Source organism: Marmota flaviventris, chromosome 3 (genome assembly GCF_047511675.1).
Source record: "Marmota flaviventris isolate mMarFla1 chromosome 3, mMarFla1.hap1, whole genome shotgun sequence".
Taxonomy (NCBI): Eukaryota; Metazoa; Chordata; class Mammalia; order Rodentia; family Sciuridae; genus Marmota; species Marmota flaviventris.
The window spans coordinates 15,921,259-15,936,062 of NC_092500.1; the positions used below are offsets into that span (position 1 = coordinate 15,921,259).

A 14,804-nucleotide genomic window follows, 5' to 3' on the forward strand; every position below is an offset into this window, starting at 1 on the left:
TGCCCTGCAGCGTGGTGGTGGAACGTGGCCGGGAGTGAGGTCACACCTTGTGAATGGCAGGGAGGCTGCCAGTGCGTGTTGCTGGGATTAGAGCGCAGCCTTGTTCTCACTAAGTGAGGCTAATGCCCTGTTTATGACCGTGTTTCCTGCGGCTGTGCATGTCCCCAGCCCTGCCTTCCGGATCCTCAGGCCCTGCAAAAAACAAAAACAAAAACAAAACCACTTCACGGGCTTGGGCTTGGAGGAAGTCCAAATCTCACTGGGCTTTGGGAGCCCTTTTGGATCCTTCAGGGGACTCCTGTCACCTGGTGTGGTTACTGTCCGTTCCACCTGTATCTGTGCCTCAGGAGGCCGTGTTCTCTGGGCTTAGTCGCCTGCCCTCAACTCTCAGCTCCACATTTGACTTGCAGCAGTGTTTTTTCCTCCGTGCCTCAGTTTTCTCACCTGTAAAATGAGGCTGTAGTCAGGACTAAAGGGAATAAGGTCTTCCTGCCTGCAACGAACACGTGCTGAGTATCAGTTATCACTGTTGCTGAGGATACAGTCATGGACTTAAAACGTTGACACGTGGGGACAGTTCCTCAAAGTATTGGACCTGGACCAGCACGGCTGGCAGCACCTGGGAGCTTGCTGGAGATGTAGGATCCTGGGCCCCAACGCACAGCCCTGGCTTCAGGATCTGCATTTTAACAATCCTCCCAGGGGACTCCTATCGGAGAATTCTAGATTATTGTCTGCCGCTGCCGCTGCCTGCCGGGTGGCAATGAGGGAGGTGGCGGGGGAGGGCCATGAGCTGGGTTTTAATTCTAACCTGCGTTTGCTGCCGTCGCCACATAGGGAGTAGTAAACCCTCGGTTTCGTGGGAAACTGAGGCCTGCGAGGTTTGGGCTTGCCAGAAGCCACCAGCCAGGACAAGTCTGAGCGTTGACTCTGGCCCCTGCTTCCCCTGCCCCTGCCCCACATGCACAGCAGCCACTGTGGGAGAGAGTGCCCAGGAGGCTGCTGAGCAGGTGGGTTTTGGGGATCATTCAAAAGAGGAAAATCTGCCAACCCAACAGAGGAGGCTGGGCTGGTTTCGGTTAACAAGAGGTGGGCACTGGCCCGGCCAAGTGTGCCTCTGAAGCAGGCTGCACCAGGGGCTCATTCACAGGGCCGCGGCCAGCCCTGCTGCTGCGTAAGGTTTAAACATTAAACTATAGGGTGGCCTTATTTAAAAGCAGACCATTTTATAAGGCACACGGTGCCGTCTAGACTTGGGAACATTTATGGAAGTGGCCGCGCCGGTCGGGCTCCAACACCTGCCTCCCTGCCTTGCTGTGTGTGGGAACGAGGTGGATGGTTTTGGGGTGGGGCGGGATTTCAGACATTTGGTAATCTCTTCCTGCTGAGCCCTTTCCTTACTTCCGTTTTTCTTTGTTGATGTGAGAGTGGGAAAACTGGAGTGGGGTTTCCTCCACTGGGCGGGTGTCTGCACCTTTCTGTGGCAGCCCGTGGCCATTTGTGCTTATTGCACAAAAGTCCCCTGGCCTCTCCCCCCGACTCCCACCTGGAGGGCTGGGGCAGAAGCACACTGCTCTCTCCATGTAGGGTTTGTCTGGCCCAAGGCAGGTGCTCACAGGGAGCAAGTGGTGCCCCGTCCCTGACTGTCGAGGCTGAGTGGGTGTCTTGGGACAGTCTTTTGATTCTGAGCAGCGACCCTTTGTTTCCCCATTTACCTGAAGGGGCAGCAGTCAGAAGGAGATGGGGGGAGATGGACCTGGGGCTGCTCTCCCTCCAGCCTGGCCTGGGCCTCATGGGTCATGGTGCCAGTCGTGGTCCAGCTGTTCAGAGCTTCCTGCCGTTTCCAAGGAGGGTGCTGTTTAAAGACGGAGGACTGAGATTGGCTTGTCCTTTATGAACTTGGGGAATGAATGTGGTCTCTGTGCCTAAGACTTCCACTTGCTGTCCCTTGAGGAATGAAGAGGAGGAAAGGAAGAAAGGAAGGGACACTCCCCCCTAGGTCAAAAAATGATCCCTGGCCCAGGCTTGTTCTTAAGCACCTGGCCTGCAGTCCCGACAGGGATCCGTGAGGCAGGCATTGTTGATGTTTACTTGATGAATGAGGAAAACTGGTGCACAGAGAGGTTGTATAACCTGCCCAAAGGTCCTCAGCTAGAGAATGGTTTTAGTTAGCCAGCACTCAGAGCCATAGTCCTAGCCATTAGGCTATACTGCCTCTCAGTGTGCTGGCTCAGTTTATCCTTCGGTTCTGTGAAGCAGGAGCTACATTTACAGATCGCCTTCCAACCCTCTGAACCTGTCTGAACCTTTCTTAGCTCTCAGGTTCCGCAGAAACAGGCTCAATATGCTGCAAACACACAGAGAAGAAAGATAATTTTAACTGGTGTCAAATGCTCTAAAGAAGATAGAATGGGAAGGATGCAGAGAGAGGGCTGTGGGGTGAGAGGGGTCAGGAGGGGCCCTGGGGAGGTGGCAGGAGGATGAACCTTGAATGACAAAGGATGCAAAGATCTCAGTGTTTGCAAGGCCTGTCACATGTCAGGTGCTTTATGGAGGCTGGCTGTTAGGATTTGTCACTGTGTCCTTGGTTTGCCACTACTGGCTGGCTGACCTCAGGTGGGTCATGCGTGGCTCTCATCCCTCCAGCCTTGGCCGTGGCAGGGTTCTAAGTGGCTTTCTAGCATTGGTCTCTTCCTAGGCTACAACTACCCCTCTGATAGGGGAGCAGAATGAGCCCTCTGACGTTTTCATTGTAGGGAGAGGGCACCTTTTGTGGAGGGATGGCCGCTGTGGTTATTAACATTTATGGAGCCCTTTTAGTTACCGCAGTGCTGTGTGGGATTTGATTAGAATGTGGGCACTTTCCTTTTCATACCCAGCTAGAAGCATCTCCCGGGTAATTGCACCGTGAGACCATCACCCCTCGCTCTCCACTGTCAGTGGGGAATTGACAGTGGGCTCATTTTCTTACCGCTAGAATGTTGCTACCCTCCCCTGACCCTGGATGGTGAAAGAATTTATTCTTATTGTAATTTGACAATAGGGCCTCCTGGAGGCCAAGTTCAGCTTGCTGCATAATCAAAGGGGTGGTTTCTACCCTTGGCCCATCTTTAGTTTATGGAGGAATGTCGGAGTTGGTCCAGCAGCCACCCACATCCTCCCCAGCCTGTGTGTGTTCACTGTCTGCTTCCTCCAAGAGCAAACTCCCAGGATGCAGGCCTCACTCAGACAAAATAAAGCCTTCCAGTCATGTCTTCACGTTTGACGTCAGCAGAGGAGGCTTTTCTTGCTGCATGCTGAATGGGGCTCTGGTGAGGGCCTGGGGTAGCGCTGAGCCTGGCACTGTCGTGAAAAGGGACCTTTAAGCTGGACGGCTCATTCATATCTCTGCAGCTCCCTTAGCCAGGCACGGGGTCCAGCCAGGATGGAGCCTCCCCTGGGTCCCAGCAGGGTGTCCTGTGCTTCATTTGTGCTTTTTCCATGCCTTGATTGCCATTGTAGATAGGATGGCAGAGGAATCCGAAATCATCTTGCTAGCATGCCTGTCTTGGCAGTAGTAGTTTACAGGGGGGGGGGTCCCTTCTTTTTTTGCCCCAATTTCACTATCCACCATGAACCCCACTTCTTTCTTTCTTCTTTCCTCTCCTTCCCTTGCTCTCTATCTGCACTAAGTGTTTTCTCAGGTCTACTACGTGCCAAGTACACAGGGTAAGGATTTGGTGATAAAACAAGTGGTGAATAAGATCTCTGCTACTCCGGGGTCCAGAAGAGACGGAGACCCTGCCTTAGTTACAGGGAAGGGACGGATTGCACAGAGTGCAGGGAGCTGTAGGTCGGACTTGTTCTGTTTAAGGTCAGCACATAGCAAAAACAGCAGCTTCCCAGTTCTCTTGGAGTCACAGATGGACAGACTATAGTTGAGGAGTGATTGGGTTCCAGCGCTTGATGGAGAGCTAGCCCCTGTCGGAAGTTACAGATGTTCCCAGATATGAATCCACTCCTGCTGTGCTGGACCTGTGGTCTCAACCCTGGGAGAGTCAAGGTTTAGCTGCAGCTGCTCATAGAAAGGGGTCATTCCTTCCTTCCTTCCTTCCAATAGCTCCATCCCTTTGTAAATCAGAGGGATGGGTGCTACAGGTGAGCTTTGAGGTCACAAGAGGACCCATTTGAGAGGGAGCTAAGGAGGCTTTGGGAGAGGGTAGTAGATTGGTGGGGGGCTTCCTTGTTCCCCATGGGTGCCCCTCTGCTGTGTATTTTTGCTCCCTTAGAGCCATGGTGGATTACATGACCAACCAGCATGTGTATGAGCAAAGATGAATCCATTGGTAAATGTATTTTTCCCTTACTAGATTCCTGTTTTTAATGCCTTTTGATTTATTTGCTTCTTTGAGTGATCGTTCTGTGCCTTGGCCCTTGGCAGCTCTCTGCAGTTTGGATTTGCAGACTACATTGGCAGAAGGCTTTTGGAATGGACTGGGCCTGGGCAGGGAGACTAGCTGTCACTCTCTTTGTCTCATCCTGATTTATCCCTTGAGGAGCCCATTTGTCACACCACGTGCAATTGGAGATGCTTGGGCTGGAGGAGGGACATAGGAAGGATCTTGCTTCCGAGCAAGTGCATAACCACGGCACAGGCTGGAGTGTTGAGACCCCAAAGTGTGAGGCAGGACTGACCTCCAGATTGGCCATGGAATAGTGATTTTTTGAATCAGTACCCTGTAAACCAAGCTTGCCTTTCTTCTCTTTTCAAAGAACCCAGATTCCTACACCAAATGAATGGGTCCATGTTAAGCAGCGTCTGCTTTATGAAAAAAAACAAAAACAAAACAACAACAACAACAAAAAACTCTTGATCCCAGACCCTAGGCAGTTCAAACCTGATGTTTTTGTTGCCTGGAGAAGGGGTGTTTCTTCTAGAAATGAAAAACCTGATAGGGGGTATTTCGAAGCTTTGTTTTGGTGATTGTCAGTTCTGCCAACAAGTAACATCTGTATTTATTTTCCAAACTCCCCCAATGGCTGATTTGCATCTGTTTAGTTCTCCGAATAACATTTCATTTCCTGACTTTATAGGTTGCTATAAAATCCATTCGTAAGGACAAAATTAAGGATGAACAAGACATGGTTCACATCAGACGGGAGATTGAGATAATGTCATCCCTCAACCATCCTCATATCATCAGTATTTATGAAGGTCAGTGGTTTCTTCCTTTCTTTTTTTTTTTTTTTCCACTCCTGTATCAGTTACCATTTCTCATACCATGGGGGCCGCCAAGACTTTTAGGTAATTGCCCTTCTGGGCCGGAGCCAAGTATTTCATGATGCAAAAATAGTCGGGTGTTATCTTTTATTTGGTTACCTTGAATGCAACCAGACACACGCAGGGCAGCTCATTTTGGTCATAAAACATCCCTGGCAGGCGCCTTTTTTCCATCTTCCCGGTTCTTTGGCTGTTGCTAGGCAACCCACCTTATTTGAAAACCGGTCTGTAAGACAGCCACGGTTTCTGAAAAATGGCAGTTTGCTGGGTGACCAGGAAAGGCGGACACGTCTGCACTGTCCTTCTCCAGAGCCGATGGTGGCATGAAGAGTTTTTTCCCAAGTTGGGCTGTTGGAGTTACGAATGAACCTAGGGCCTGTCCAGGAAGCACCGGGGAAGAGGATCGGTGCCGCAGATGTTGCAGAAGTGGAGTCCAGATTGTGGTTGGTGTTTACACAAGAGCAGGCTGGGGGAGAGCCTGTAAAAAGCCCGTGCTTCAGTTCAACCCTGTGGTCCTTCCCGGGAAGAAATGGAAAGTCTAAACCTCCCACAGCCTGTCATTTTTTTTTTTTTTTTTAATATCCGGTAAAGAAATTACACAAGCAACATGTGTTTATTACAGAAATGCTCAAAGGATAAATGTTAAAATTTTAAAAATAATTTTGTTCTGAACTCGCAAGTATAGGTAGTGTGCTACACGAGGGGCAAGTTTTTTCACGAACACTCCATTCTGACCCAATGAGTGGAGTTTGATTGTAATCCTTGCTACAAGTAAAATGTAAAAAAAAAAAAAAAAACCCAAAATAATAATAATTACTATTAAAATAATAATAATAATTATTATTATTATTTTGTTCTAACTCGCAGTTTAGTAAATAACTCTGTGTCTACATTTTAAATCTGTTTTTCTGTATATCGACTGTATATGGTTTTTATCCAAAGTTAGATTATACTGTTTATACCATTTTTTAGCTTACCTTTTTTTCATTTGTTATAACACGTTTCTTCCTATGTCAATAAATATTCCCCGAAAGGACATTTTAAAAGGCTTTATAATATTCCATTTATGGACGTACCACAATTTATTGAATCTGATTCCTTTTGCCAACCATTTAAGTTGTTCCAAATTTCTGACTGTTATGGACAGAGTTTTATTGTCCCTGCTGTGCATTATTTTCACTTTCACTTGTAATTATTTTCTTATGAAAAATTCCTAATCTTGAGCTTATTGAGTCAAAGTGTTTACCCAGAATATTTTTTATTTTGTGGTGGAGACAGAAAAAGAACGTATTTTTAATTTCTGGTTTGACGATAAGAAGTTATCAGGTAGGGCTAAAAACCAGATGGTAACCTTAAAATTTTTAGTTTTCCTTCATCTGGTTCCTTGATCTTTTTTGCCATTATTTTTTTCTGCTGTTTCTATTTTTGTTTTTTATCTAGAAGTCAATGTTGATAATATGTTTTATCCTGATCTTTCAAAAGCTCAGTTTTTTGGAGCCCTTGGGTGATAGCATTTTTAAGGGAGATTTTCATTCAATCATATTTTCATTCCACAAACATCTCTTGCAGCGATTCTCAAAGTGTGTTCTCTGGGCCAGCAGCGTCAGCATCGCTTGAGATGACAAGAAATGCATATTCTCAGGCCTTACCTGAAACCTGCTGAAGGGGAAACAGTGGGGGGTGGGACCAGGCAGTCTCTGCTTTAACAAAAGTTTGAGAACCATTGGTCTTTCGAGTGTCTACTTCCTGTTACGCTCCCTGTGGGTGAGGTTGCAGATTTAAAGATGAATTTGATATGGATCTCATACTCAAGAAGCAAGTTGACAAGGCAGGACAGAAAAAAGTATCATGTGACAAGTTTTGGTGGAGCTGTGTGGCATCTCTACTGGGTCCTGAAAGAGAGATTTTTGCTGAAGAATTTGCAAAAGTAGAATCCCATGCTGGTAAAGCCAACTGAGTAGCTTTGCCTGGGTAGCATATGCCTGGTGAATGAGTGCAGTTTCTAGAAGTTAGAAGTGAGTGGAGATGGAAAATGAGCTCGGGTACATACATTCTGAGGGTTTTTGCTCTGTGTGGCCTGGTTACCAGAGAAGCCTGGGGCCAGGGTGGGTCCTGCACTCTGTGAGCTCTGTGTGTTTTGAGACTTCTTGGCTTAACTCAGGAACCCCTGTATCAGGAGGGCAGAGGTAGCCTTCTTGCAGCGCGAAGCCTCCAGGTTCTTTGTTGGGGAGGCCGGCTGTGGTACTGGAGGCCGGCTATGGTACTCGAGGCCTGGCATGGGGAAGCCTGACTTCTGGAGCAGCCCTGTGCCCTCCTTGGGAACCAGACAGGATGAATAGAGAACAGGAAACCATCCCCCTGCTAAAGGGAAGGCCATAGAGGAACCTTAATAGAGGAACATTCTATTACCAAGGTTGGATTGGCCTCAGTCCAGCCCCTCTCCCTGCTGGAAACTTTGAGAAGCCCTTGCTTTATAACTTTATAAAGATGGGCTCCCGTGTGAATTGAAGTCATTTTGGTGACTTGAAATAATTTCTTTCGAGGCCTCAGGAAGGAGTGTGGGTCTGGTTTTGTAAAACCCTTCAAGCAGGTTTTAGGGAATCAGAAGAGCTGGGGTTTGCACTTTGCTCGGGCTCGGGTTTCAGGTTCAGATCCTGCACCGTGGACCAGATGTAAGACCTTGGGCAAGATGGTGGGCCTCAGCAACCACCCCCATAAAATGGGAATGACCCCTCTATCCCTGTCACAGAGCTGTTGATAGCATTAAATAGCATGATACATACACTGCTAAGCTAAAGAAAGATCATCCTGAGGCCCTACGATCATCACATTTCAAGAGCTCAGTAGCCTCCTGTGACTAATGGCTACCATGTTGGACAGTGTAGATCTAGAACATTCCTTCACTGCAGAAAGTTCTTTGGACGGTGCTAGCATATGATGTTTTGTGTGTTATGTGCGTGGGTTCACCTTTTTCCTGGGCAGGAGGCACATAGCTTTTACCAGAGTCCTAAAGGGATTCCTGGTCTCAAACTGGTTAAAAAGAACTCATTGCTTTCAAGTCTTTCATGACCTGCAAGGACCATCCTAATAAAAGGTGTGTGTGTGTGTTTTTTTTTTTTTTTGTCGTTGTTCAGAAAACTCCCAGGGATTTAAATGTTAGTTTCTTAGAGATTTCTGGTTTCTGTTCTGTTCCCTTTCCCTTCTCCCACGCAAGTTCTGTTTCTCCCACATCCACTAAATAATTGTGGAGGAGGGCAGCTCCCCTCCCTTCCCCGGGGGTTAGGAGCAGGCGATTGCCAAGGCTGCGTTCCAGCTCTCACACCTCTGCCTGTGACCCCACCACCCCCAGCCCCGTGACTTGAGCTGCTGTACTGCCTGGGTCCCAAGGTCGGCCCCGAGAGGAGAGCTGCTGCTCGGCCCCGTCCTTGGCTGGTAGCTGTCTGCCTTCTCCTGTCTTCACAGCATCTCCCTCTTCTCAAGGACACTGGTAGATTGTCACAGACTGTGTGCTTGGGCCCCTGCCGAGGACCTCATTCTAACTGAATCATCCCTGTGAAGACTCTGCCTTCAAGCAGAGTCCCCTTCTGAGGACTGGAGGTCCTGAATACCGAGGTATTTGGAGGAGGGGACCCAGGTCAGCCCATCACACTGGGTGTCCCCGGCAGCCTGTTGCCTGACTCCCAGCCGACCTTGGCCTTGCCCTGCTGGCTCTGCCGCCAGTCCCGCCTGGCCTTTTCCGTCCTGCCTCATGGCCCTTTGTGCAGACCTGGGCGTGGCAGGGGCAAGGGTGGTAGCCACAGTGGTGCTGGGACCCGAGTCTGTGAGCTTGTGTGCTGGTCTCCCCGTCACTCACAGAGGTGAGGGAACCTTCACTCGGAGCCTGCTTGGTGACAGGTCCCTCAAGAGCCCGAGCTGAATGCAGTAATGCATTAATTTGCTTAGTGGAAATCCATGCCAAGCACCTAAGTGGCTGTTTGAACATTAGCCAAGTGAATAGAAGCTATTAAAGAACTTTACAGTTTTTCTTCAGTAAGGACCTTTATAATTACACACACACACACACACACACACACAGCAACGGCATGCCTAACCTTATAGTTAAGAACTGTGGGTTTTCATGAGGGAAAGGCAGTACCAACCAGTGATGTTAGAATATGAGCTCCAGAGAAGAAAGCAATCCATTATTCAAAAATGCCTACTGTGTGCCAGGCCCTAGTCTAGGCATTGGGGATATAAAGGCAAATAAAACAAATTCCCATCTTTCTTGGAGCTGATATTCAGGGAGGGGAGACGGAAAGTCATCGAGGTGAATGGATAAGGTGGTGAGGAGAGGTCTTTCCGACTGATTCTTGAGCCAAGTAAGTGATTTTTGAGCAACTGATGTTTGAGCTGAGTCCTGAAAGAAGCAGGGTCTAAGCCTTTGGGAGAGCTGGTCCTTCCCCTCAAAGGGAACGGCATGGTGCAGATGCTCAGAGGAGGGAAGGAGATTGGGTTGGTAGAAAGGACACAGAATCTGTAAGGCGAGGCAGAGGGTGAGGAGGGGTGGAGGAGAGAGGAGGTTGGGGAGGGCCAGATCCTGACCACAGGAACTAAAGAAGTGTGGGTTTAACCCCAGGAATGATAGGAAGCTACGAGAAGGTTTTGAGAAGGAAGTGTCATTTTTAAAAATTGACACTTTAAAAACAATAATAATAATAGCGAAGAGCTATTGAGCGTTTACCCTGTGCTAGGAGGTGTGCATGTATTGTCACATTTAACATTTTTCTCTTTGAACTATTGACACTCCTGTCTTAGGGAAAGTTAGGCTTAAAGGCACATTCGTTTTCCAAAGTTACCAATTAATAAGTGGTGGATCGGATTGTTGAATCTGGGAAGTGATGGTCTGAAGCCTGTGCCCCTGATATTAACAGGGAACTTTGGTCTGCAGTGATTCCCCATCAGAGAAAAGTATTGTCCTAGAGCCTGTGATGCAGAGAACGCTGATCTTCACAGAGGTTGCTGTCTCATGTATCTGGAGCATTAAGCCCAGCTTTGTAAGTCTTTTAGAAAACATTTCTGCCAATATCTCAGGAAGAATCTTGTGGTCTACATCCCGTAAACTCATAGGTTCAGTGTTTTCTGAAGTGCGGAACATCAAGAAAATGTAAGTTCTGTCTATATCATTCTCATTACCCGCAGGCCCAACAAACCCGTGACTTGACTGATTCAACTCTGCTCACTCACTGGATCTCAAAAAATGTGTCTTTGTCAAAGCAGACCCAGGGGTGAAGGTGATTAACCCTCAGATTTGTCAACTCGGGGTGGACACAACCCTAACCGGCTCATAATGCTAAGTAAACAGGAGAGGATAGACATACACCCTCCGTTGTGTGCTAGGGTACCCTCATCAGGAGGAAAAAAAGAAGTCTCAGCAGCGTCTCTGGGGTGGACCCTGGTTCCCTTCAAAGAAATTCCGCTCCCTCAGCAGGGAGGTAATTGACAATATGAAAAAAAACAGTGCAAAGGAAGTGCCCTCCAGAGCGTTTGACTTGGTTGCCTGGGATGGAAGAGATAAAAATGGTTTTGCCTGAGGTTTTGATTTCAGGACAGAGTTTAAACATCAAAGACACATTGTCTCACACATTTCTCCTTTGAAACTTTAGAAGATCCAACGGAACATCTCTGCTGCCCAGCGCTTAAGTGACACTGCAAATCCCATCTGCTAACAGCCCTGCATATAAGAGCAAAGGGGGGGGGGAGGGCTTCACTTGTATACCCGTGGTCTTGCTTTCTGGAAATCTCTTCCTGGCCCTGAGAGATTACGTCTCTAATTGACTGTTTGCTTTGTGATAGGCTGCAACTGGGTGATCCTTTCCTCACTTCTCCTATCTGAAGTAAGGGTGGTCCTGGCTTCTGGGACCCGGTAGGAAGCCTATTTGGCATTTATTAGCTGTGCTCACTCTCTTTGTTGGAAGAGTTTCTCAAACTGAGAAAAAAAAAAATGAAGCAGACAAGCACATATGCCTCCTTTGGTCAATTTCATGCCCTCGCCCACCCGCCCTGGGAGCCTTACACATGCTGCCTGTGAGAAGGTGTGAGTCTGTATTCTCAAGGAGTCTCGGAATTCCTAGGCACCTTGGATGCATTTCCTATCTGTGAAAAGTTTCTCCTGTCTTTGTAGAAATTGAATTAAAATATGCTCTTTCCAGGTCTCTGTGCCTCCTTTGATTGTGATAGATTCTTCTGGAAGGGGATAGATATCACTCTTGTTTCCTGTTGAAAATTTTTGCTCTAAAACTCCAGAAGAGCAGAGGAGAAATCAAGAGACAGGCTCGGTGGAGTAGCCCATAGCACCTACTGTGTGCCACAGGCCCGCTAACCTGTGGTCGGGGCAGGGGTGCTTGTGTAAGATAGGTCCTCAGGATCCAGCAGAGGTCCAGCAGTCAGAAGGTGCTCTGTGCCATGCCCTGCTCTTGGAAAGTAACCCCTGAGAATGGCAGGACCCTGGTAAACTGCCTGGGGTTGCATTTGGACAGTATTCTCAAAGGACAGCGATCCAGCAGCATCAACATCAGCTGCGCCTGGCCTAGATGTCCTGAATCAGAATCTCTGGGTGTGGGAGCCCAAGGGGTGGGCCCAGCCCTTGGAGAGCATTCTGATGCACTCAGAGAGAGAAACCCCTCCTTAGAAGGTCAGCAAGGCGGCTTTTGCTTGCATCAGTTATTTGGAAATGCTGACAATGGAAGCAGGCTTGGTTGTGCAATCTGGGGTGTTCAGGCAGAAAGACTTGCAAGCAGGTCCTGATGTGGGCTCTTTGGAAGGCAGGGGATGGTCAAGTTGCTCGAACAAGATCAGTGGTCAGGAATACTCTCCACTGCTCTCATTCGCTCATTCACTTATTTAGTCATTCATTCATTCACTCAGTCATTTGTTTTGCAAATATTATATTGAGCACATGTGTTCTCAGCGCTGACCTAGTAGGGCAAGTATATAATTTACCAGTCAAATAGGCTTAGGTTTAACTAAGCCCTCTGAGGCTCAGTCTCTTTGTCTATAAAATGGGCCAATATCTGGCTACTCCGGGATTAAATGAACTAGCCAATAAAATTGCTAAGCACAATGCTGGGGTCATGGGTAAATGGTATCAGTTAATCCTGATGAAATGTTTTGGGGTCCGTGAGTCGTCCTTTCTGGCTAGAGCCGAAAGTTCTCTTGGGAGGTGGTAGGAGAGAAGGCTGGGGCCAGATCACCCAGATCCGTAATTCTTGGGTGCCGGATGCACTTTGGAATTTCATGAGGAGTTTGTAAGAGATGCTGATGCCTGGGCCTCATCCCTATGGATTTCAACTTAATTGGCCTGACCAAGAAATATGGACTTAATCCTGTGATACTAGGGGAAAGGAGGAGCCCTGTTCTAGAAACTTGTCTTGGTCTGATCATTTGTCATGAGCGAATTCCAGAGAAGCACACATGTCTGGCAGCGACCACCAAGGAGCAGGGAGTGATACCTCTGGGCCTGGGTTCACTTGGCCATTGGGTTGCTGCCCTCGTCAGGGACCCAGAGCCCCATGAAACAGTTTGTTGAACTTGGCAAGGTGGTGTGTCATGCTTATTATGTTTACTCTTTGGAACCCATGGCGAATGGCTGAGCATTGGAGCACTCTCGAGCTCTGCTGCCAGATTCCCAAGTCCCACATGACGTCCTGCAACTGGACCCAAATTAAAGACTCGCCCCTGTTAGCCCCACAGAGCTCTCTTCACTTCTCGTCGTAGGAACCAGCTCTTCAGCTCTGAGTCTGTCCAGCCACGTCTCTAATGAGTTTCCTATTAAGTTAGCTATTTGACCTTCCAGTGTATTATTTTCATTGTTTTCATTTGATTACACCCAAGTCATTTTTCTAGGGGCCGGAGATTAGAAATAAAATAACCCCAAACTAATGCTACTCCCTGGCTGTCCAGCCTCACCCTCCTGGGTTTCCTGGAATTCAATATTTTCTAGTGCCTTAAATAATACCACTTGTACTTGAAGCTCATTTTTAAAGAAAAAAAAAAGATTGCATTTAATAAAGGGTATTCTGAAATGGACTGGGTGGCTGGCCTGATTTGCTTAGGAAGAGGACAAACAGGTATTTAGGAGGTTCATAGAATACCTGAGAGGGGCCTCCACAGGGACCAGGCACAACAGGGATTTGGGAATTAAAAGGGGAGATGGGATTTGATGACCTGTAACTTTGTTAGAAAGTCTGAGATTCTTGATTAGGGGGATTGGTGCTTCCCCCGGGCCTCCCTGATTCCTGACAGTGGGCTTATCTGACAGGTTGGTATCTGTGCTGTAGACAGCACTGAGGCCTGGGATGGACACCTGCGGTTTGGACAGGACTCGGGATTGAAGCAGGTTCCTGGTTAAGGAGCTGGGCCTGCCTTTACCTTGGCCTCTGGGGTGGGTCACGCCAGTCCTTTGACTTCTGTGAACCCTGGCTCACCATCTTTGCCATTTCCCGCGTCCTTCTGTGGGTGCCCATCCACCTCGAGGGCCCCAGTGCAGTCTCAGGTGTGGATTCTGCCAATGCAGATCCATGCTCCTGGTGTTGGTCCAGCACGTCCTCATTTGTTCCGCTTGCTCAAACTAAGACTTGCTGCCTAATGGTGGCAATACTTTGGATTGTTGTTGCCTGCTCTGTGCCGCCGCCATCCTCACAAGGATGACTCGAAATAGAGTCTTTGTTTTAACCAATGAAGACATGAAGGCACAGAAAATGCCAAGTCAGATGCCCACATGACCCGGCGGGTAAGTGGCAGAGCTGGATTTGACCCCACATAGTCCAGCTCCATGACTAGGCCCTTAACTCAGTGAGGAGGGCTAGAATTTAGAGTTGACAAGACTGTCCTCAGAATGGCTGAGCTGTACGTGATGGGTCAAGCGGTGGCCAAATCAGGAGGTAACGATGAAGATAGGCCTGGCTTTTCCACCTTGGCCAGGTGGTTGAGGGTAAGACCACCCTCCTCCCCCCACGCAAAGTCCTCTGCTGGGGCTTCCAGGGGAGAAAACTGAGGCTGTCTGCCCAGAGGGATTTTGACCCTGTGGCTGTTGGAATTGGGGATGCATACAGTTTTCAGAAGTTCCCTTCATCGGGTTCAAGAGCCTTTGCTCCAGCCTGGGGTAGTCGTGAGAGGTTCTCATTAATTTTCTGGGACTCTCCCGGGTTCAGGATTGTGCCAGTGAGCGTGGGTGCTTGCAAGAGATTGGGGGAAGGAGAGAAGAGCTCTAGAGAGGGACAGAGAAAGACAAGGAATGATATCTGGATGGTTGTGGAAGGACTGTGGAGTCCAGTGGCCAGGCCAGTGTGGTGCCCTTGAGTCCGCTATTCCTTCAAACCCTGTCTATATCCTGGCCAGGTCCCCTCCTTCCTAGGATTTGTGATTGGGAACCCGCACAGCATGGACAGTCTTAGCAGGACTGAACGGTCCTTAGCCAGCCTTTGGCTTCCCCTCTTTCGCGGGAGCCTCTACCCTCGCTTTCCCTTCCTTCTGTCTTCCATGAAGTCCGTTGCTGGTGGTGTGTGGC

At 48.5% G+C, this 14,804-nt stretch overlaps 1 protein-coding gene across 1 annotated transcript in view; it reads left to right on the forward strand.

Annotated features, from left to right (window-relative positions):
* The window catches only part of Nuak1 (NUAK family kinase 1), a 64,270-nt gene that overhangs the window by 24,229 nt on the left and 25,237 nt on the right, over positions 1-14,804 (forward strand). Inside the window, exon 2 of the mRNA XM_027930180.2 lies at positions 5,074-5,194. Within this exon, the coding sequence (XP_027785981.1) occupies positions 5,074-5,194 (121 nt within the window). The remainder of the gene's footprint in view (positions 1-5,073; positions 5,195-14,804) is intronic.